The sequence below is a fragment of the Triplophysa dalaica genome, chromosome 12 (genome assembly GCF_015846415.1).
Source record: "Triplophysa dalaica isolate WHDGS20190420 chromosome 12, ASM1584641v1, whole genome shotgun sequence".
In the NCBI taxonomy this organism is placed as follows: Eukaryota; Metazoa; Chordata; class Actinopteri; order Cypriniformes; family Nemacheilidae; genus Triplophysa; species Triplophysa dalaica.
In genome coordinates, this window is record NC_079553.1 from 17,999,261 (window position 1) to 18,022,281 (window position 23,021).

The 23,021-nt window shown below is 38.2% G+C and overlaps 1 protein-coding gene across 8 annotated transcripts; it reads right to left on the reverse strand.

Annotated features, from left to right (window-relative positions):
• Positions 1-283: 283 nt before the first annotated feature.
• gramd1a (GRAM domain containing 1A) lies at positions 284-22,585 on the reverse strand. Of its 8 annotated transcripts, XM_056762061.1 has the most exons (20): positions 19,651-21,643; positions 19,427-19,559; positions 14,808-15,006; positions 14,352-14,372; positions 14,184-14,268; positions 13,971-14,074; positions 12,482-12,577; positions 12,281-12,361; positions 8,995-9,113; positions 8,441-8,744; positions 8,075-8,237; positions 7,627-7,770; positions 6,313-6,434; positions 5,459-5,601; positions 5,266-5,369; positions 4,960-5,184; positions 4,754-4,844; positions 3,542-3,649; positions 3,321-3,441; positions 284-2,313 (listed from the first exon to the last, which is right to left on the reverse strand). In XM_056762061.1, exons 1-20 carry the CDS (start codon positions 19,739-19,741, stop codon positions 2,218-2,220), a joined length of 2,550 nt encoding a protein of 849 aa, XP_056618039.1. In that variant the 5' UTR covers positions 19,742-21,643; the 3' UTR covers positions 284-2,217. The 8 variants fall into 8 exon arrangements, 6 of the variants coding, with proteins under 6 accessions (XP_056618039.1, XP_056618040.1, XP_056618038.1 ...); XM_056762062.1 differs by lacking the exons at positions 19,427-19,559; positions 19,651-21,643 and adding an exon at positions 21,748-22,585; XM_056762060.1 differs by having other exon boundaries at positions 8,474-8,744; positions 19,427-21,643.
• Between the last annotated feature and the right edge of the window lie 436 nt (positions 22,586-23,021).

Below are 23,021 nucleotides of genomic sequence, written 5' to 3' on the forward strand. Positions count from 1 at the left end.
CTTGTCATTTCTAACTGGCTCTGCTTACTTTCTTTTGCAGAACACAAAAGAAGATATTTTGAAGAATGTTGTTAACCAATTTCCCCCCATTGGCTTCTATTGTATGGACACAAAACCACAGACATTTATCAAAATATCTTCTTTTGTGTTCCACAGGGTGAAAAAAAGTGTCATATACAGGTTTTAAACAACATGAGGGTGAATTAATAATCATTTTATCAGCTTTATGGATTTACTCCAGTATAAAAAGAAAACAGAAACATTAATTAAAGCACAGCACAACTTTTGTAAACATTTTGTTGATTTTTTTAATTATACATTTTTGACAAGGATCTTTTCAATCATGTCTATAAGTCCCACTCTCATTCTCTCCCTCCCTGACCCGAATAAATAGCACACGCTTAAATCACTCAGCAAGGGTTTTGCACAGCAGTACCCCAGACAGACGTCACTCTGACACAGACCCTGAGGAGGGAGAGGAGTGAGACGACAAATTCAGAGACAAAAAAAGAATAATTTGCAGATGGAATAACAGTAACAGACTTTCCAAATCAAACTAGAAAAAATAAACCCAAAGCCTCCAGGTGAATCTCACAAAGTCATGTCAAGGTTATTTTTTACCGAAACATGTTTTTTTTTGCTAATAGAAAAGATGCTGGGGAATATTTTGCTTTGTGATATTCTCACAACAATTAAGCCCGAATTTTGCTCAAATTCTCAGTGCTGAAATGTGAAAAAAAAAAGATGTATATGTATTAAAATATACAAAATGGCAGTAGTTGATGTACTGTACTTTGTTTCATTTAATAAATAACACTCAATATGTTTAGACTAGACAACAAAATTATCAATGAGAAGTAGTTTTACAAACAAACCCAAAAGCAAATAAGATGAAAACATAATAAAATATGTTGTAAAACTGGGGCTTAATCTCCAGAAAATGTCACAATGGAATAAATAATAAAATATTCTCCGTGTGCAAAAATTAAAACATTTTTCTATTGATTTTGAGGTGGAATATGATGTGGACATGATTTTTGCTAGACTCCCCCGTCTACAGAGTTGAGCAAAATATACATTGCAATACTGCCTGCAGATCTGCTCTGGTTTCTTCTGGTCTTGAGTTTCAGTTGGTCCTAAACATCCCGCTTCAAGAAGACTGAAGGATCGGTGTGTACTTTTACCGGTTGAGGTTACAGTAACGCTGAAAAGTTCAAGTTTGATAACAGCAACTCAATGAGTTTCGTGACACCATAATCACGTAAAACAGCTCCGCTCAACCCCAAGTCATAAACACATAGGGTTTCCAAACAAAACAACTAAAAACTGTAAAAATGGGGGAAAAACAATAGTTAAATAGTTAAAAACAATCCGTCTCACTAACGCTCTGTAACAGTTCCATGTTTTCTGCATATTTCCCTAGATTATAATTGTCATTACAATTTTCTCAACATGATTATTGCTAAAATAGGAATTCATATTTGTACACCCCATTTCACCCCCTTGTACATTGGTCCGTGTTCACATACACGAGCAGAAACGCACAACGGCCTGTGGACATAAGACTGCGATTAAAGTCTATCAAATAAATACTGTAATGGTCAAACATACTTTCTCGCTTCGTACAAGTTTCAGTAACATCTTTGAATCAGAACTTACATTAAAACAATAGAGTCACAAAAACAATCGTATACAAAGGAGTGTCTCTTCCAGGAAAATGTAAAAAACTTCCACTAAAAGGATGTGTCCGGTTGGACAGGTGGAGAAACTGATCTTGTGGAGGAGTAGACCGGAGGTGGATGTCACGCCTGAGATTTCTGTCTGGATTTCTTCATGAAATATTCCTTTTTTGGAAAGCGTGTTTCTCAGACAAACAGTTTGGACCGAAACGGCTCATGATGCAGCGCAGCTGGAAGTCACATGTTCTCTATGGATTATAGTTGATCCCATTCGTGTGTGTTATTGCTTCAAACTCGTTGAGTTTATGCTATGGATAAAATAATTGAGTGTTTGCTGTACAGCAGTAGAAGGTCCAGCAGCTTCTGCTCTGGACAGGTGGGACACCCAGAGGTTCTCACAACATTAACCTCACTGATACTGAAAGAGCTCAGAGAGACCTCCATTTTCCTTTCCATGATTTGTCTCATCCTGGACGGCATCCTCACAGGTCAGAGTCTATAAGCGGTTTGTTTTTCCGGGCAGGGAATGAGGGTGTCTTCACTGATCTGAGAGCATCTCTGGTGCAGAATCAGACTCCTGTTGCACCTCTGGGGGGATCATTCCTCTGTGAAGCTTCTCCAAAGACTGTTTCATCTAAATTAGAAGAGAAAAATGACATTTCAACCTTTTTAAGTGTCATTATACGTTTTAGAAGGTTTGTTTTCATTATTCTCATCCAAAACATTTTCTCTTCTCCGCTAATGTAATGAAGAGTGTATGCATCGGGATAAATAAAAAATGAGAGATGCATCGATACTAAATTTCTCCACTGATGACCGATTATTCGGCATGATATCTGCCGATATATGTTCTGAATGTTAAATTAATATTTTATAACTTTATTAAATGTTATTAATTCATATAATGAATATTAATATTAAACATCAGACGGGTGATGTTTCTTAACATTTTCAATATACAGAGCATAAATTCATTGCATTTTCAAGCCTTTTTTTGATTGACGGGAAATATCGGCCCTGATCATAGGCTTTATCGGCCTATAGTGTGAAAAATACTTATACATATAATTGGCCGATATATCAGTGCATCTCCAATAAAAATAAAAACATTGTTTACAATCTCTGCAAGTCTTTATTAAGTACTATTAAATATTCTGCTTAAAATTTGTATAATCGGACACTACAATAACCATTTACTGTTGAAATGTACAAAATAGTACCATATACCGAAAAAACATGACAGAAACTTTTTATGCTTGGCCCAACCAATATTTCTAGAAATTGTTAAATGCCTGGAGCTGATTCCAGATGATCTGAGCGATTTCCAAAAAATATTTAAATAAATGTGTACAGCATAACTGATCATTTGCACTTGGATGAATTTGATGAGAAAGCTTGAGTTCATATTGAGATGTTTAACTTTTGATCAAAGATTTTATTATGGCTGGCTAATCTAGGCGTAGTTTGAGATCATTCTGAAAACCCAAGAAGAGACACATGTAAGATAACTGAGGTCCTCTCTCGATAAACATCTAAGAAAGCAAGAGACTTCCGGAAAAGCTTTCCAAATATTCTCACTGATGTCTAATAGAAACAAGTCAGAGTTGGGTGTCAGCTCTGAAGGATTCATCATATACAGACCTGATCCAGAAGTGTGACAGAAGACTGTAAGATCTGCTGCCATTTGTTCATCTGAGCCTGATGAAACTGCCTCTGGAGCTGCAGGACCTCAGCCCACTCTCCTGCAGACTGGGGCAGAGGACTGGAGAGAGAAACATCTCAATGAATAATTATGAGTAAAAATGTGAACTTGATCAGCGCCATTTGGAGATTCCTATTACAACCAGGGTTTAAAAAAGTACCTGTCAGTTAAAGAGTACGAGTGCCACGTCTCCAGCGTATGTGCGGCCCGTTCAAGTGACCAGAGTTTGTAAAACAGCATCATGTTCAATGCCACAAGAACCACAAGACTAGAGAAGTTACAGAGAAGAGATATAAATATAGCGGCCTTTGTTATATGCTGTAACAGGAATTATATTCAAAAAAGGGTGTTTTGTTTTTCTTTATCACAAAGACAAAGGCTCTACCTGACACAGATCCTAAATGCAGGAAGCAAGAAAAACAAGATGAGAGAAAGAGCAGGAAGATATTAGTAAGCAAAAGAATGGAGAAACAAAAAAAGAGAGAGAGAGAGAGAGACACTCCTTAGCAAAGCCTTTGTTTTCAAAATACTATGTGTGACATTATGAAGCATTGCAATATTTGTTATTAAGAATATTCACAATTTAAATACAATTAAACTTCATGTCATTCAAAATCCATAATGATTTCTGCGCAAAATATGTAGGCTGTTCCTGTGTATAATGTAAGTGGATAGGGACTGGGGATTTTTGAGGGATCGTTCACCCAAAAATAATAAAAATATTTCCTAATTTCCACACCCTCATGTCATTCCAAACCGGTATGAATTAATTTCTTCGGCACAAAACAAAAGAGTTTATTTTAAAGAATGTTGGTAACCAAACAACATTAGTCAAAATGAATTATTTTGTGTTCCATTTATGAAAGAGTCACATATAGGTTTTGGGGGTGCGGTGAATAAAAGATTTATTACATTTTAATTTAAAAACTACCTTTAAGCTCCAAAGAATAGTAAAACAGCTCCAGTCCCTATCCACATCCATAATAGGAAAAAACAATTTGCATATCCATGTAGGTTTCACATGACATGAGCGTGATCACGTAATCTTAATTTTGAAGAGATAATATAATTCTCAAAAACCTTGAAATCAACATCATCATAACGTTTAGATCAACAAGCTGTCCAAGACTATATGTTCTATACACTAGGGTACCGACAGATACTTGTTAAAAAATGTTATCTTTAGAAATAAGAGCTGAGCAAAATGTAGAACGAAACCGTGAAAAACAGCTCTCCACCCACCACCAGCATTGACAGCCTGGCAGCCACAATGAGTTCAGATTGAATTTTGCTTTACATAAAGCGAGCCTTAAGTTATGAGAGGTTCATATCAATGCTGACAGTACAAACACACACAGATGAGAACACTAACATAAAGCTCACGATGAGAAGTATGGTGGAGATACTGTTGTTGTTGACGCCGGCTCCACGCCACCTCTCTCCTAGTTTGGCATACTGAGCACCTGGAGAACAGAAAATAATTTATTAGAGTGCTCCACATGGATGCCCAATATGGACAAAATATCCAAGTCTAGTCCAAAGTTTTGCAATTGTAGTTTTTTAAGGCAATCGACTCACCCACTTCTCTCCTCTCTCTCTCATCTCCGTTCCCCCTATCACCTCGTTCCCCACCACCTGCTCCCGTTCCCTCCCTCTCTCGGTCTCCTGCCCGGCGTGGGCAGTTGCGTTTGCGTCTGCGCAGGCCGGGAGCCGTCTTGGCAGAACCCGCAGAAGCCGCTTCCCCCGCGCTTACTACGGTTACATCCGTCTGTAACAGCGTCTCCAGCTTGCACACTTCCATCTCTGATCAGGACACAAAATAACATTTAAGTTGCACTTTTTATTAATAATGGGATACGAGAGGTTTTCCGAACAGCTTCTTACCCATGTGTCTGTAATACTCTTCAATGCCGCTCCAAGTGTTCTTCTCAATCAGAGCTTTCACAAGACTCCACGGCTGCTTCCTGTAGCATATATTGGACGAGACCCTGCAGACGCACACACAATGGGTTCTCCTCAGCCATGTTTGCGTTTGAAGTGTAACAATGTGAGCGTAACAATGGTCAGGATGTTTTACCTGAGCCGGCTCTTCTGCTTGTTGACGGAGGTGAGGCAGTATCTGTGTACAGTGTAGAAATAATCCTGGTAGGGGATGCCTGAGGTTATGACCTCCGAATCCACCACGTAACACTCTCCTCGTGTGCTGTTCTTGTGGAGAGTCTGCGCAATATAACAAACAGTCACTGTAGAGGAGATCGGGTCTGATTGTGAAACACTCATTTTTGAGGGATAATAAGGAATGAGGCCTGTTCCTCATCTATGGGATACTGTTGATAATCTTTATAAAAGGCAGTGAAAATCAAAGCATGTATTCTTGTTGTTATGTTAGTTCCATACAAAATAATGTATTTCATGACTTGTGAAGTTGGAAAAGTTTGTTTTTGATTATGTTACATTGTTGTGAAATGCAAATTAAATCTAACTTTTATTTTCGGGTTGGTTAATTTCAGTTACATTTCTAGTAATTGTTTTGAATTCTTTTGTCATTTTATTATTATTATTTTTTGCTATACGTTAATTTATATTTTAGTCCTCAGTTTTTATTTATTTTAATATTTTGTGTCTCAACTTCAACTAAACAAAATTGTTGAAACAAACTAAAATGGTACAATTCAAAAAATTATTTAGAACAATATTTTATTTCAATTAATAAAAATGTGAGCGAATAAAGAACCAGGTAAAATATTCAATAAAACGTATTTCTTAAACATCTTATTATTGTGCCAGCTTAGAGGCACAACTTGGTTTAAAGAAATACTGATGTAGGTGGTGAAATGATGCAATCATCGAGAACTATTGTGTTATCAAAGTTCTTAAAAATGAGGGTCAAGACAAAAAAGCAGAGAAAGAAGAACAGTAATTTGGACCAACCTGTGTTTCCACCACAGGAGCAGTTTTGGGGCCCAGTGGATTGTTGATGGCGATGGTGTAACTCAGAACTCTGCTGTTGCTCCCAGTGCTGCTGTCCTGCTGCCATTCGTGTGCAGAGAGATCTGAGCCAATCACACAAGTGTGAGAGAGAGAGAGAGAGAGAGAGAGAGAGAGAGAGAGAGAGAGAGAGAGAGAGAGAGAGAGAGAGAGAGAGAGAGAGAGAGAGAGAGAGAGAGAGAGAGAGAGAGGTTACAGTCAGAGCACTTGTTGGGGTACAAAGTAGGGGGCAGTTATCCATGCAGACAACATAGACAAAGACCTTAGCGTGAGAGTTTTTAACTAAGCTATAGAACCCCTCACTCCTTTGACTACAACATTTTAAACATTTTTCTAATTTACTTTATAAGAATTCATCCTTTTATAATCAAATTGAAAAACGAAAGTTACCTAGAAAAAATTATGAAAAAGACACTTTGGTAATAAATGTTTATAAAAATAAAAGTAAACCTTGTTTAAATCAGCATCAAACAAAAACATGATTTTTTTGAATTCATATTACACTGGATATCATATGGCGTTATAATAGGGCTGCTCCATTATAACAAAAATTATTTATTATTATTTATTTTTTCGGCCAATAATGAAATTTGATTATTTAACACGATTGCACACTAACTGATGAAAAAAAAAACTGAATAATCAACTGACATGTAATTTTAAGAAATAGCACAGGTGAACCGCTATAAGAAAAGGTGTGCGATGTGGATTTAAACCACAAGAAATGACAGGACCTAAAAATGGAATAAGACACAATAACCTTGATTCTTTGTTTTTGTCATTGTCGAAGGCCAAAACTGACGATTGTGATTAATTTTCCATGAATTGCACATTCCTACTGTATTATTTACATTATTGTGAGATGAATTGGCCAGGATACACAGAGCACTGCTCATAACCCCACCAGAAATACAGTATGAACAATAAATGGATTTATGCTCTTTCCTACAACACTTCACGAAATTTGTGCTTTACAATACAGTGAAATTCAATAACTGAAAGCTCATTAGCTTCACAAAGGCCCCTATGAAAAAAACGCAAAAAAAAGAAGAGATGGAAGAGGGCCAAAAGGGGCCAGTCGAACACTAGAAGCTGCAGAAAAAGGCAACACCACAGCAAAAAGCATCCATGCAAGAAAGTCAGCAGCGCAATCAGAGACCACACGTATCTAGCATCTCAATTGGTCTTGCTGATATTTGCTTTTCATCCGGACAAACGCAAGCATTGATAAGCAGGAAAGCAGCTCGCTCTTTTTACCGGTGAAGTGACGCTGGGAGAAGAGATGCTGTATGAAGTTTGTGTCCGCGAAGAGAAGGTCGTGGAGCTTGTCCACGTTCATATGAACAACTGTGTTGAAATGCAATCGACCGTTGAGGTCGGCACAGAAGGATTCAACCTCACCTGCAGAGAATTCAAAAAAGGTTACTAAGAAATCTTAGAGGTTCTGTCATCTCTACACCACGTTCTTACCATGAAGAGACATGACACAATCATGACATGATGTTTAATAATATCCATCTACTGTTCTCACGGTGACAAAAATAAATGCAAACAACACAATATCCTGTTTGTCAGTAACACTTTCTAAAAAACGACTGTCACAGTTTGATCAGAAAAACAGCTGGTTGTTTAGGACATGTTGTAATAGTGTGAGATGATACTTTCATGCTTGGTTCTGAGAAAAAGCGGGAAGACAGTTACTCACTTTCCTCCTGGGTGTCAGAGGAATTGCTGAGGTCAGTGGGGAGCTCCTCATCGTTGGTCATATCCAATGAGGAGAGGTTTCCCAGGGTGTTCAGAATAATGGAAGGGGACTGAGGCGTCTGATTGGCTGACTCTGACAGGCTGTCCCCGCCTTCCTCAAAGATCTATAAAAGAAAAAGAAAAGAATTAACCGCTCATTCAAAAGATTGAGAAGAATAAGCAAGGCTTTACTGAAAAACCGTTTTATAATATTGTATAAAAAAAGTGAATGTAAAATTCATCAGAAATCTACATGAAATCTAAAACTAAATGATTTCTTGTTATTTGGTCACAAAATGGTTAAACAAAATGAGAAAGTTCAACTTGCCAGACAATTGACCAAAGTCACTTGGACACTCACAGTTGAGGATGGCGAAGCTCCAGACTGTGAGGATTGCGTGATGGGGGGCAGTGAACTCAGAGAGCTAGGTGGGCTAGGCTCAGGTTCGGCGCTGACTCTAGGAGATGGGATCTCCACGGGCTGACAGGACGAGGAAGAGGAGGATGGGGGCGAAGATCCTGAAGCGCAGGGAAGTACGGAGGCAGAAGAGGGGGGAGAGGAGCCCGCGGGAAACCCTGGCACTGAACCCAGATCCAGTAGGTCAGTGACGGAGACAGACTCCTCAGCAGGCCTGGAGAAGAGAGGTGGTCGGATATGAGCAGTGTTGCCAAATATCTCAACAAAAAGTCCAAAGTGGACATGTAAACATGAGAGTCAGATACAGTATATATCCAACCACATCATTTAATCAGTTTTTTGCGCTTTTCTTAACATTACAAGTGCTCTCAAGAAAATATGCAGATTATTACGAACTGTTCCTGTGCGTAAGGTAAATTTAATAAGCATGTTTTATGAACAGATTTCTCTCAGCGTGGACTCACAGCAGGCCGTTCATATGTTCAGCAGTAGGGGAGACGTAGTCGTCGTCTTCACTGGTCAGGCCCAGTTCAGTGCCGTAACACTGATGAACTATGTGCCACAGCTCCTTGGGAGACAAAGTCTGTGGAAAGCAAACAATATTCTCAGTACTTTAGAAGCCTTGATAATGGCCACTTAAAACAAGCTTTAACTCAATTTCTGAGAGGCAAAGGTGATGACGTAGCATTTAAAAATTTAAAGTGCTATTTCATGACATAAATTAACCCGCTAATGCTAAAAAGCTAAAAGAAGTTTCCTGCTATATGAAGAGAAGACGTTTTACATTTTAGTGAGGTGCCTGACAGAAATTAAACATCAAAAGTGATAGAAAAGAAGGAATTTACACCAAAAGCAACGTTAAGTTTAGTGTCTTGCAAAAGTATTCATCCCCCTTCATTTAATTCACATCTTGTTGCTGTCTAATCTTAAACTACTTTAAATTATTTTTTGTATATTAATCTACACTCCATGCACAATAATGTCAAAACAAAAACAGATTTGTGACTTAGAACTTCGCAAATTTAATGAAAAAATCTCAAATAAGTACATTGCATAAGTATTCATACCCTGAACTCAGTAGTTGTTTAAAGCACCTTTTCAGACTCAAATCTTTTTGGGTATGATGTGACAAGCTTGACACGTCTGCATTTCGCCATTTTATGCTGTTCTTCTCCTCAGATCCACTCGAAATCAGGTTGGATGAAGCAGTTGCTGGACCTCTCAAGCACAAAGACAGAGTTGTCCACAAGCCAATCTTGCATTGTTTTAGCTGTGCTTAGGATCATCTGCCCTGTCTGAGGTTCTGAATGTTCTGGGCTAGGTTTTCATGATCATCATCTCTGTATTTTGTCCCGTTGAGCATTTCATCTACTGTGACAAATGCCCCAGACCCTACTGCTGCAAAAAACTCCCCCACATCATGACATCATAAAGTGTGATTTCCACCACTGTGACTGTATTGTTGAGACGGTATTGTACAGGCGTTGATCAGTGCCTGGTTTTCTCCAGACATGATGCATGAAACTGAGATTCATCAGATCAGTGAATCTTGTTTCTGACAGTTTGAAGGATTCGTTGAAAGGTATGTTTTTGCATACTTCAAGCTTTCATGCGTGTTCACTGAGCAAGGCTTGAGTCTGGCCACTCTGCAATAAAGCTTATATTGGTGGAGTGTTGCAGTAATGTTTGTCCTTCTGCAAGTTTCTCCCACCTCCATATATGATCATGGAGATCAACCAGAGTGATCATCAACTTCTTGGTCACTGTTCAAACCACGACCCATCTTCATCGATGTCTCGGTTTGGACAGGAGGTCAGATCAAGTAAGAGATTTGGTGGTTCCAACGCTCTTCGTTAAGGATTAATGGGGCTACATGCTTCTGTGAATCTTCAATGCTCAACCTGATTTTGCCAAGTGACTGATGTCCTCAGGACAACATATTTTGTTGACCTAAGGACAAATTTTTTATAAATAAAACTTAAACCCACAACAAACCCCAACCCTAACCATAACTTACCCCTAAAATCAGAGGAAAATGATAGGTGAAAAACAATGGTCTAAAAGCACCTAATCCTTGTTGGAAGATTAAACTTAAAATAAACTGTAAACTTATTTCTGAAATCTGATTGGTTGATTTAAAAGTTCTCCCAGGGTCAACATAATGTTGTCCTAAGGATATAAACCACTTGGCAAAAACAGGAGAGCAAACCTTCAACAGAGCAGATTTCTTTCAGAAGTTTACCCCAGATATGAGTCTTGATACAATCCTGTCTTGGTTTTTTCTTTGATATGCATATTCAGCTTTTGCACCTTTTATTGAGAGGTATGTGCAGCTCCAAATCATACTATCAATTTCAATTTAATTTGAGGTCTAAATGTAGAAACATCAAAAAGCAAAACCAATGCTTCGGAGCTACATTTCAAGTGTCCCAGAAATTGGTATGAGTACTTATGCAATGTACTTATTTCAGTTTTTAATTTCTAATAAATTTGTTTTTTGTTTTGTCATTATTGTGCATGGAGGGTAGATTAATTTATTTTTATTTAAAGTAGTTTAAGATAAGGCAGCAACATAAGATGCAAATAAAATGAAGGGGGATGAATACTTTTGCAAGGCGTTGTATATTTACTATTGATAATATTCATAATAAACATTACCATTGACTTGAACAACAAAAATATCTGTAAGAAATGTGCAACGTTCGCTTAATCTTTACCAAAGCGAATAACTTCTATGCTAAATAACAGTTTTTAAGCAATAAAAGTCCAAGTCCAAGCAATAGCTTTTAATTCTACTGAACATGATTAATTTTTTGTTTAGAAGTGTTCATGTGTATTTGTGTAGAAGTTTCTCTGTTTTGTCTTGCTGCGTGCATATTTAAAAAAAAAAAAGTATCTTCATAGTGAACTTTTCTCACTACAGTTCTCTTTATTTCACTCACTGGGCCTTGAAAAGTAGGCTTTGCAAAGATTAAAATGGTTACAGTACAAAATCATTTGAACATATTGTTTAGGTTCAGATTTACAGTATACATCAAACATTACTCCTTTTTAGTCAATTATTCAATATCTTGTCTTTAAAATATCACACTTCTTTACACAGCTTAAATGTTGCTGTTATACAAAAAAATATATATAATTCTGTATTTTAGGAAGTATTTTACTTTTGTCCTCACAAAAGATTTACCATATTTGGGGGTCCCTTGCATTGTAACGTTTTAAAACCCCTGCTATACATGTTACATGTTTTTGAGAAGCCCAAGGTAACACTCACTATTTTTTAAAGATAATTTAATCTTAAACCTGTCACACCCGTGGCAGATGTAGCAGTGTTTAAAGCTGCTTCGAAATATTATTTCACATTTATTATAATTCTGTTTGTTTCTGCCTGTGGTGCAGAACGGACACACTTTTTCATTTTCATTTTGAAAAACTAATTACATTAAACACTGCATTAGTCGTCTGATTTTATTATGTTCATATTTGCAACCGTCTTCAGTTCTTCGTTAGTGAAATAAACTGTAGCCATGCATTGAGATTCATCTGTAGTCGCCATCTGCACAGCATGCCAAGTGTTAAGTGTCATGGCCATTCTCCAAAGCGATATTGGTCAACTGCCATATAAATGTGCTTACACATCACAAATATGCAGCGAGGACGCTGACAGGAAACTGTCGGTTATTTTTTTTACAGATTTAAAACGTGTTCTGCCAGTACAAACCAAATACAAACTTGAAAGAAGATTCCCACCTTATCCATCAAGGCATTCTGCCACAATCTGAAAATCATCATGTAGCTGCGATCCCTAGCTCCAAATGATGTGAAAAAGTGCTGGAGAAAGATACAAAACCAATGGTGGGTATTTATTAGCTAGGATATTCAAAATGAGCCTAACAAAGACACATCTTTGGTCATTTTAGAAAAGAAGTCCAATATGTTCTGGCAGGGTACCTTCTCGTGTTCAGTGCTAATCTGGATGGCGTTTGGGATGAGTTTGGCCGTCTTCTCCTTGGTAAGACTCGTCACATCTTTCAGCAGTATGGTTATCTGGGAGATGAAGGGATAAAGGGAGAGAAAGTTACTTTTCACAATAGCAGATTTTTTAATATCACACTGTATATTTGTAATGCATTAACTGTTTGATTTGCATATTTATGACAGGTACAGTATGTGACAACCACACAGCCCGTTTTAATAACAGCCTGTCCATCTGTAGAAATGTGGCACATAAATCCCTTCATATTTTCATTCCTCCACATTTTCATTTTAGGAAATAAATATTTCTATAACTACACAAAACCAAAAGAAAATCTTTCGGTCCATATGTTAAAGCAACATTACAGAGTTTTTCGACTCTAAAATAATCTCTCTAAAATTATTTTAGTGGTAGGACAACTTTAATTTTACTGTCGCTGCTACCTAAGAAGCCCTCTATCGGGTGAAATCACACTTGTAACTTTGGTGTGCGTGTACGTTCACAAGCCGGGCCCATCACCTGCTTTATGGCATACGTCATATTTTACTCGTAGCCTGGGTGAAGTTAGCCAACATCTCACAATAAGACGAAATGATCTAGTTCAATGCAAGTCTCCAAACCATCACTATGGCTGCTACTGGATTTGAAAGTCTTAAATGTAAAATATTTCTTACTGACCAGTACTTTTGAGCCTATTAGTCATTAGGCTGTGCTCAGGTTGTTGATTGGCAAACTAACATTACTGGTTCACAATTTATAATCGTTAAGGTAGACTAGAGATAATGTTATGTTGCCGGGTCTCAATAGATTCATAGCATGATCGTGCCTCGCCACGAATTGAGTGTTATGCTAGTAAACAATGACCATCAAACCACAATAAATGTTTTTTCGTCAAAAGTTGCTGATTCCTTAGGTCATGCGCCTAGATTAATATTATCAGTATCTATAGTTACCATGCTAGGCACTATTCCGATAGCAAGTTGAGTGTAAGGAAGTGATTGCACCTATTACAAAAAAGCACAACGCCTGCTCCCCAGTGTGTTTTCGAAAATATAACTACAGAAAATTATTTGTGTTGGTTACTAAACACATTCACGTCCATGCGTTGTGTTCTGGGTGACTGAAAATGTGTTAAGTAGCTAACATTAGCTGCTATGTAGCTGCCACGCTATGCGCTGACGGCTAACAACCAACTGCTACCTCAGAATCTAGTTTGAGATATTAGTATAGCCCAGTAGTGTACATCACGGGAGCCAAATGAGTGCTTTAATACATGCACAGTTTATGAAGTGATGTAACAGTGGCTTCTGCTTAGTCAACAAATTCACGTGTATTGCGCTGCCCATGTGGAAGCTTATACAGCGACAGTATTTAAGACAGATAAAAGACAATTGCGCTTATCAACCACATGGGGGAACCATAAGCCAAAGTTCTGTAATGTTGCTTTAAACGTTTGTGATTTACCGTAGTCTCCCATCGAAAGATATTACTGTAGAAGCAAAGCCAGTTCTCAGACAGGTAAAGACGTCCTTGCAGCAATATATCCTTCTGCAGTGCACAGGAGTAGTCTACATAAAAAAACAAGAGGTCATGTGATCATCACATCTTGAATCACTGCTCCTTTAAAACAACATTTCTCATTTTATGAGTAACTACTCAAGAAGTAATGACACTAACCCACTATGAGACGCTCTGTATCAGGCAGCTTTTTAAATAGTTTGCGGAAGTCTTCGTTCCTCTGTTTATATGTGGGGCTGAGGACCTGCGGACCGGAGAAAATCAGCACTATCAGAAAATGCACAAAACACAGAGGTGTGAACCTTAAAAGATCCTAATGATACTTACATTATACCAGCTCTGCATTTTCTGGTATAGAAAGAAAAATAAGAACACTGGTTACATTTCATACACAACTGGTAAAGTGCAGTTACTATTTAAAAGTTCATAAGTTACTCTTATTTGTTAACTAATAACAAATATACAAAGTTAAATTAACAAATGTTATTTTAATCTGTGTTTGAGGTAGCATTGAAAACCATTCTGCACCGTTTCTTTTTTGTGTCCCACGGATGAAAGATAGTATGTGTTGACAGAATTGTAGATTTTGTTGAGTGAACTGTTCATTAACTGCCAACTGAATCCATTTCTTTAGAAATGGGCGTAACACATTTAGAAGTTTAGCTCTTTTATCCCTCAAAAGTGGATCTACAGATTGATTCAGGAATCAGTATTTGAGTGGTGAGTGAAGACATTAGAAGATGGCTTTATTAATCTATTTAGCCCTTGGTGTGATCGTAGTACCTTGGCATTGCGAGTGAAGTGCCGTGCTGCGAGTGGGTAGGATGAGGTTGATGGGGTGGGGGTAGGAGGCAGGGGGGTATCCGTACCCCCACAGGCTCTGTCCCCGCCCATCTCCCCTTCGCTGGCTCTGCCTCCCAGCATGCGCCGGCGCAGGGAGGGCGAGCTGCCAGGAGTGCTGCGTGGAGAATTACTGGCTGTACTGCAGGAGGAGAAAAGTCAAGTCAGACAGGAGATACAGACGCCGGGATCAGACAGTCTTCTGGCATTTCAGTGCTGTGGTTCAACAGTACTTCAGGTCAGCAAGATCTTGCACAAGAATGTGTCAGTGTGGGCAAGGTTTATCCACTATTGACAAAACATCATGTATTGATTTACAACCAACCCATTCTGGTTACAAACATCTGTAGGTTTACAGACATACATTTGGGTTTGAGGGTAAGTCAAAACCCCAATAATGTGCTTTATAATTAGCCTGCTAAAAATCAATTTCCCAATTGGCTTAATTGTATAAGTTCACCCAAAAATAATCGATCTTTCCAAACACCTGTTTTTTCTTCTTCTGCAGAACACAAAAGTAAATCACTGGCCCCTATTGAATGTATGCAAAACCACTGAGACATTTCTCAAAATATCTTCTTTGGTGTTCCACAGAAGAAAAAAGTAATACAGATTTCAAAATGACATGAGGGTAAATAAATGATGACAGATTTTTTTTCGGGGGAACTATGCCTTTAAAAATACAAGAACAAGCTGCTTGGATCTCCAGCATTGGTCCCCATGTTATAAATTCAGGTCAAACCCCAGGGATAAAGACCATATTTATACTAATAATAATAGTTTCCATCGTACCGTTCCATTCCAGTTACCGTAAAATAAAGGTGGCAACACAGAAAGGTACTTCTGTACACAAACACAAAGGCTTATCTGTTGCCCGACATTTGATCAGTATGATGAGACATATGAGAATTGCTGTCAAAGAGTATGCTTGAAAGCATGTGAAATACATTTTAATACCACATAAATCACCTCTCAATTATATTCCATAGATTGCATTGCACTCAGCAAAAGATGAGAAGGTAATAAAACCTATTACAAACCCAAGGCAGCAGTCAGAAACACAATCAACAGATCAATGAAACAGGCCTGCTGCAAGATGAGCACATCATAGACAAAAGAAAAACAATTGACCTTATTAAGAAGGGAACTGCGCTGGGGCAATGATACAGTTACTCTGGTACTTTTCATGGTAACCAGTTTTTGCTACATTCCATTTAAATTATTACTACTATAACAATGTTAGCCACTACAAAAAAAAAAAAATTATGTACAATATATATATATTAGAAGTCATTTCACCAAAAACGATTACCATGGTATAGTAGAAAAACTGAAAAGGTGATAAATCAGATAATACTGTACTATAGTATGATCATAAAATGTGCCATGTATTTATAAAAACAACAATCAAAATATGCTTTTTACATCGCTTTCACTAAACTGGTTAAATGTTAACTCTTTAAGCTCTTATATATTGTTGTACTCTTATATCTAACAACTTTGGCCTGCGTCATATCTGCTTGAATCCCCTATTGTGTTGTCTTGGAAACAAAAGGGGGTGGGGCAAATATCAGAGTCTCCCAGGTTACCTGGCTGGCAGGATCGCAGGAAAACCCCTCCGAATGAACAGGCTGGTCTAGTCGGAAGGTGGAATGTGACTCAGCAACAAACAACTTTTCAACAATAATTACGTTTTCAGGAACTGGGCGAGAACTAAATAATGCATTTCATGGCCTTCAGCCATTAGCAGAACCGACAACACGTTCATCTCGCGGATTCTCGCGAGACAGACAGTGCACCAGGGCAGCACGCGAGGTCAATAACATTCCAACAACAAGCTGAATAAATAGTAAACGGAAACAACCGTGTGACGTTCTAGACACTGTATAACTCTATATGTTGAAAGAGTCTGTTTCTACCCGGACTCGTTTTCAGAAAATGTCAACCGAATGAATGGGCGGTCTATTGCCGAGGCTAAAAATACCAATACGGTACATGGAGCTTCAGTTACCGACATCGATACCTCGTGAGCTGATGCAAATGAGCAGAAAAAAAACGTGAGCCAAGATGTGCATGTGCACCGGGACATAAGTAAAGTAAAACTACAGCGCACGTTAATGGAATCATTTGCGCATGGGAGGTCTCATCATAAATATGTCGCTGTCATGAGTGCAGTTTGGGATGCAATGCGTCTTAACGACAGAACAACATGCTGCACGAGCAACTGATGAAAATGTATCGTCATGCAACGTTAACAAGCTTTGTTTTTATAAGCAAAGTACCGGTTCACATTGCGTAAATCCTGTGATACTTACTCGAACATGTCATTGGGTGTTTTGAGGATTCAATGCGCGATACGTCCAGGTTTACAGTAGCCGCTCTATATGGCACTGCGCCGATACGTCAGACGGTACATTCAGATTAACCAGCCCGAACGCGTTACGCATCGTCCTCTGTCTCGCCATCGATTCTAGTCAAACAAAACCCGACTGTTTAACATCTCCATCCGAAAACAGGTGCCAGACCTCGGTTGTTCTTCCTTTCAAACGCAACGACCACACCGGTCTCCACCATGCGCGCTTGGGCAATCCTACTGCAACCTACACACGGGGGGGGGGGGGGGGGGGGAGGAGAAAAGAGGATGCACTGTGTGGAGGAGGGATTCAACACGGTTTCAGACAGTTGGCCTCTCTTTACATCTGCACACCAGGACCAACCCATAAGTATTATCTGTAGTGTTGAGTTCATGTGGAAGCGAAAGTCAGTTAAATGTGTTGAAACACTTCAGAGGAGAATGCCACAAATGCATTTCAATTGAGGGAGTTGAAGTCAAAAACTTACCAGAAACACGTATCCAACTGCTTTGTTTTTAATCTGTTTTCTTGAGAGGCTGCTTTAATCTCAGTATGTAGGGTAAGAGGTAAGACTTAAAAAATAAAGTATGCCCAAAACTCCAACCCACAACTCTAAAACATATTTTACGCTTCGTGAACCACAACAGCATTTTTTTAAGATATATGGTGACACTCCGATCCTCAAAGATATTCAGTTTTTAAAAATTGTTTATGGCTTTTCTCAATTTTAAGACTAATTAATTCTCCCTGTTTTATATACATTTGCATCTGCTAAATAAATTCATATAAAGGTAAATGTTACCTTTCTTGTTTTTGTTCTAAGTATCTTCACCAGACAATATAAAACAATTAATTTGTTTGGGATCAATGAAAAATGACTGCAAAACACAAATTATTGAGGAGTCAACCAAGTTTGTGCAGGATCTCACCCTATGGCATGAGGAGGAGATCAAAAGTATGTCGTGCTCGAAATGGCCAAAGGATCACAAATAGGCTTAGACAAATGAAATCTTTAGCTTTAGAAGCAATCTGCGTCAACAGAGTGAACTACACAGGCGGGGAGACAAATCCAAATGATGTTGACACAGAAGGTTTTAAAAACCATCCTTACTTTTCGTGCAACAGTGTAAGGTACAACAATCTATTTCTGTATCTTTAATCTATAAATTGGAATTTTAAAATAGCGGCAAAACACAAACCTTGGCCCTCTTTTTGTCTTTATGCAAACTCACATGTCAGAAACTCGCATTGATTTTGGAAAGATAAACATCCCACAAACATTGCTAAACAAACAAGACAGAATCTATAGTCAGCCAAAATTAATCTGTTTGCAAGCGAGCAATAAATCTTTACCTCATAAATTTCAGATTATCGTAGATTGCCTACAAATAAATAACCCTTAAAATGTTGTTTGCTCACATTTACAAGATTTGATTCAATTGTAAGGTCTAGAACACAAATAACTAAATAAACAACCTCAACAATTACAATATCCACAACTTCGTAAAATCGTTCACTTGGCACCAATTCAAGTTGTGTTCTCGTAACGTATTGCAGGCTGAGCAGCCCCACACAAAGATCTAGGTCAGCGAAACCGGTTGGTAAATGAGAAGGACAAGGGCACAGCTGTTCGTGTGGTGTGTATAGAACACCTTTTGCTCTCCAAGCTAGCCTTTTCACTGGCTGACAGCGCCTGCTGCAGCATCAAAACACAGGCCCCTGATTGGTCTGCGGTGACATCACTAGAAAAAGCAGACACTCCCAGTGGGTAATTGTGATGTGTGCAAGAGCCAGACGGCTCAGATACGGCCCCACCTCTATCCCTCCGCTGCCAAGATCGCCTGTCCTCAGTGGTCTTTTTATCCCCCATTCTATCCTCTTATTGAAACTGACGGATTACACGGTTTTGGGGACCGTGTTCAATAAACAAAATCACTGTTATTACAAACTAATAAGCATGATGTTAATTGTTTGAATGTAACTGGTATAGTCAAGACCTCTATGTAATCCAATTATGGACTGAATGATGTCACAACTCTATCAAAAGAATGCTGGTTTAAGTTAACTCTAATGAAAGCATTTCTGCCCAGGTCTAAAACGTTCTCTTCTCCTCCTATTTTCATACGTGTATGTACGCATCTACATCAGGCATTAACTTTTTTACAAATATCGTATAACTGGCAGAGTGTAGCGGTGACACAGACTGACCTGGTGCTGTCACAATCTGAGTCCTTGTTGAGAAGGCTACGCAAAGACCAGCGAGAACGTCTGCTTAATGAGGAGCTCCGGGAGCGAGACGGGGGTGGGAGAAGCACGGAGGGGCTTCCCTGCTCCTCCTCTTCTACATTGGACACCATTAGAGACAGCGTAGAAGAACATGACAAACTTTGACCACTTTCTCCTGTCTCTGTATCCCAGTTTTTATCTGGTACCTGCTCTTGCTTCACTTTGTGCTTCTTCCTCTCGCGTATTCGGCTGCGGGAACGGTTCCGGTGAGGCCGTGGGCTTGGCGAGCATGACCATGACTCCGTGTCGGAAGATGGAGGGAGAACGTTCAGGGTTGGAATGGGAATGGGTTCAGCCACAGTGATTTTAGGAGGCGGCGTCACAGCCATCGCCTTTTTTAAAACTTTCTTTCTCTTAGTTTTAGAATCAGGATTGTCTGGAAATAACAGGTTCTTTGAGGCCGCTTCATCACGCCAATCATTAGTTGGAAAGCAAGGCTACAGTTTCATTCAAATCTTCTAAGTGTTACAATGATATCCAAAAGTAATTTCTGATTTCCACATAATAGAGGGCATAGCCAAATAATTGTTTGCTAAATATTTGGAATTAATAGCATTTGAAGAATCAAATTTGCTTGCATCCATAATTGCTTGATGTTAGATCCATCTTCTTTGTATTTCTCCACATTAAAACCTTCTTTCAAATGAGTCTCTATTTTCACAGCCACAAGCACAGATCACAGAAATTGCAATCTTGTTCTTGTGATTTGCACATCTGGTATGATAAGGTCATACTGCTAAAGAGAGGAGAAACTGCATTTGTGTTTAACATCTTTATACCATGGCTATACCGTTTTTTAAACAAAACATGAAATGTAATGTATATTTGTTGGCCTTGTTGGACATCCTCCCATATTCGTATGGTATAACCTCCTTATTAGAGACAGGATCGACTGAGCAGATCAAGGCAAACCTATTACTACCTATTACTTACTTACAAATGTGTTCCCCTCTCACCTGTCGCTGCCTGTTTATAAATAAAGCCCCAACAAAAAAAACTTGAATTGAAAAGCTGAATGGAAATAAACATAAAACTGGTTCACTAGTTCAGAGTATGTTAGAATAGGTCAGGGAAAAAAAAGATTTCCATTATGTTTGAAAGAATATTCCAGGTTAAATGCAAGATTAACCTAATTTACATCACAGCTGATAAACAAATTACGATTTATTCCTCTTTTTTTAATTTTAGAATAAGAAAAGTAAATGGGGCCACGAAAACAATTTAACTTAGGGACATGACAAATCATTTTCACTATCTGTTTAACCTACACTTTTTAATACATGGAAGGAATTATTATGCATTCAAATACCTACCAAGACAAAATATCACTTCACACAATAATAAACATATGATAACTAATGTATTATCATAACAATTTACCTGATGAATCTTTTTTATTTTAAAGACAATTTGACTTGCATGTTTAAGCAGTATAAACCCTCATGCAAATAGAAACCTGTTGAAATGTTTAAAACCGAGCCCATCTCACCAGATGCTCAGCTTGTTTTTATTTGTAACATTTATGCACGTCAATTTCATGGGTTATTTTGGGTATAGAAAAAGGTGAAACAATTGCGCTCTGCTTCCTTTAAAAGTAACTGCTAAGTTTTATTTTCTATTGCAGTGGTGCCACAAGCTGATGAGCTACACTGAAATGATCAACCCCAAACACACGAGTGTCTTCAATGCTTTCCTATATCTGGTCAATTTATTGGATTGGTGTGACTGATGAAACTCATAGGCGAGTCATGTCAAAGTTTCAGAACAGGATTAACGGCAGTTTATCAATGAAAGGAGCAAGAACTTCCACTTTATTGACTTGCATGTTTGAACAAGCTCAATCACGTCTAGGTTTTGTTTGCACAAATCAATGTCAAGCTATTAACACACTGGCCTCTCACCTTGTCTGCACCATTAAACAGACAGTGAAATATAAACAAAGATTTTACTAAAACCAGTCATACATAAAGGCTCTGTCAACCATATACAAATTATGTCACTTTCTCACGGTAGTCTACTATAAGAGATCATCCTTAAGATCATGATCATAAAATCCAGTGTCAAGGACAAGGGTGACATTGGTGTGTCCCAAAATCAAAGTTCCCAAACAAAGTCAGCAGTACATGCTTAAGAATGATTTAGAACCCAGTCACTTGGCAAAAATAAATAAGTGATATACATCTATCAGCCAAATATATCAAATTTATATATATATATATATATACATATGTTTAAATTCTTACCTCCCATTGGACGACTGTCCCCCGTTATTTTTATCTTGTTCGGCCTCATACATCAGCCGGGTGACGGTGCGTGGGGTGATGTTAAAATCCACTTTCTCACAGGAACACATCTGCACCCCTAATTAGCCGGCAAGCTAACAATAAACTACCTTTCGCCGCCAGTTTTAAATGTATCTTCGATCTTTGGTTATTTATATCGATTTAGGGCTGTTAGCTAAGTTAACATACGCGGAAATCAAACTCCGGTAAATAAAATCATCACTTGGCTATTGATAAGCGGTCAGCTGAATTCAGGCAGTCGAACTAGTTGGCTAGCATGCTAACTATACCGGTGGGAAAACGGTCCTCTGTTTACTTTCTCTTATTCTTGATTTCGCTTGTCCATCGCTCAGAATCCCAATCGCTGGAATACTCGAAGAGCTCATAGTTTGATCTTGGAAAATGTGCCTTCATAAACAAAGTAGCAGTTACATTTTAACTTGACTAACTATTCCTAAGTTTAAATGCTGCGACGAGATAGTAAGATCGCATCAGACCAGCTTCCAATGAGACGGTTGAGTGTTTACAAGAGTGCATAAAGACGCCAACACAAGTATATGAAAACTCGCTGACCTTAATAAACGAAAGCATCGAGTTTCTATAATTTATCAAGTTAATAGTTTTATTTTAGAAGGGCTAAAATCGAATAAAAAAGATTTTATTACACTATTGTCGATTACAGGCACCCCTTCTTGACGCACTTTATGGTACAGTCGAGAGTGAATCCTTCAGAGGCTGCTCTTCATCGTCCGCACTCCGCCACAAAATAACGGGGTGTTATCGTATAATTACAGGCTTGTACAAAATCCCTTTTATTTTTACATGTATATTTATTTTAAGCATTATTTATTCGTCCATTGAACCCTACATTACCTTTTTAAGAGAAGTAAAGATATTCAAAAACATAATTAAACAAAATCGAAATGTATATCTTCGATAAGTTAATGAAGATCAACGTGGGCCAAATCTAGTCTACATTATATTTAATCCCTTTTAAATAGCAGATGTATTATAAAATGTTACATTCTTGTTTTATGCTTTTCAAAAATATATTTGCCTATGGCGACCTCTGGAGGACATTAAGTGTGGCGCGATTAACTCATAATAACGGAGGAATACCATAATCACATGGGAGTCCAGCAAACACCGTTTGAACCTTTAGCAAAAATGATAAATAAAATAATCCTTCAAATTTAAAGTGATTTCATGCTGCTTACCTTGAATGGTGGAATCAA

What these genes read in the sequence shown, in the direction of transcription:
- gramd1a (XM_056762059.1), bottom strand. Translation starts at nt 19,833, where the DNA reads ATGGCTGTGACGCCGCCTCCTAAAATCACTGTGGCTGAACCCATTCCC. An exon ending in CTCTGACACCCAGGAGGAAA is followed by an intron (nt 7,771 to 8,074) that starts GTGAGTAACTGT and finishes AATTCTCTGCAG; the next exon opens with GTGAGGTTGAATCCTTCTGT. An exon ending in CTCCTGTGGTGGAAACACAG is followed by an intron (nt 5,602 to 6,312) that starts GTTGGTCCAAAT and finishes TATATTGCGCAG; the next exon opens with ACTCTCCACAAGAACAGCAC.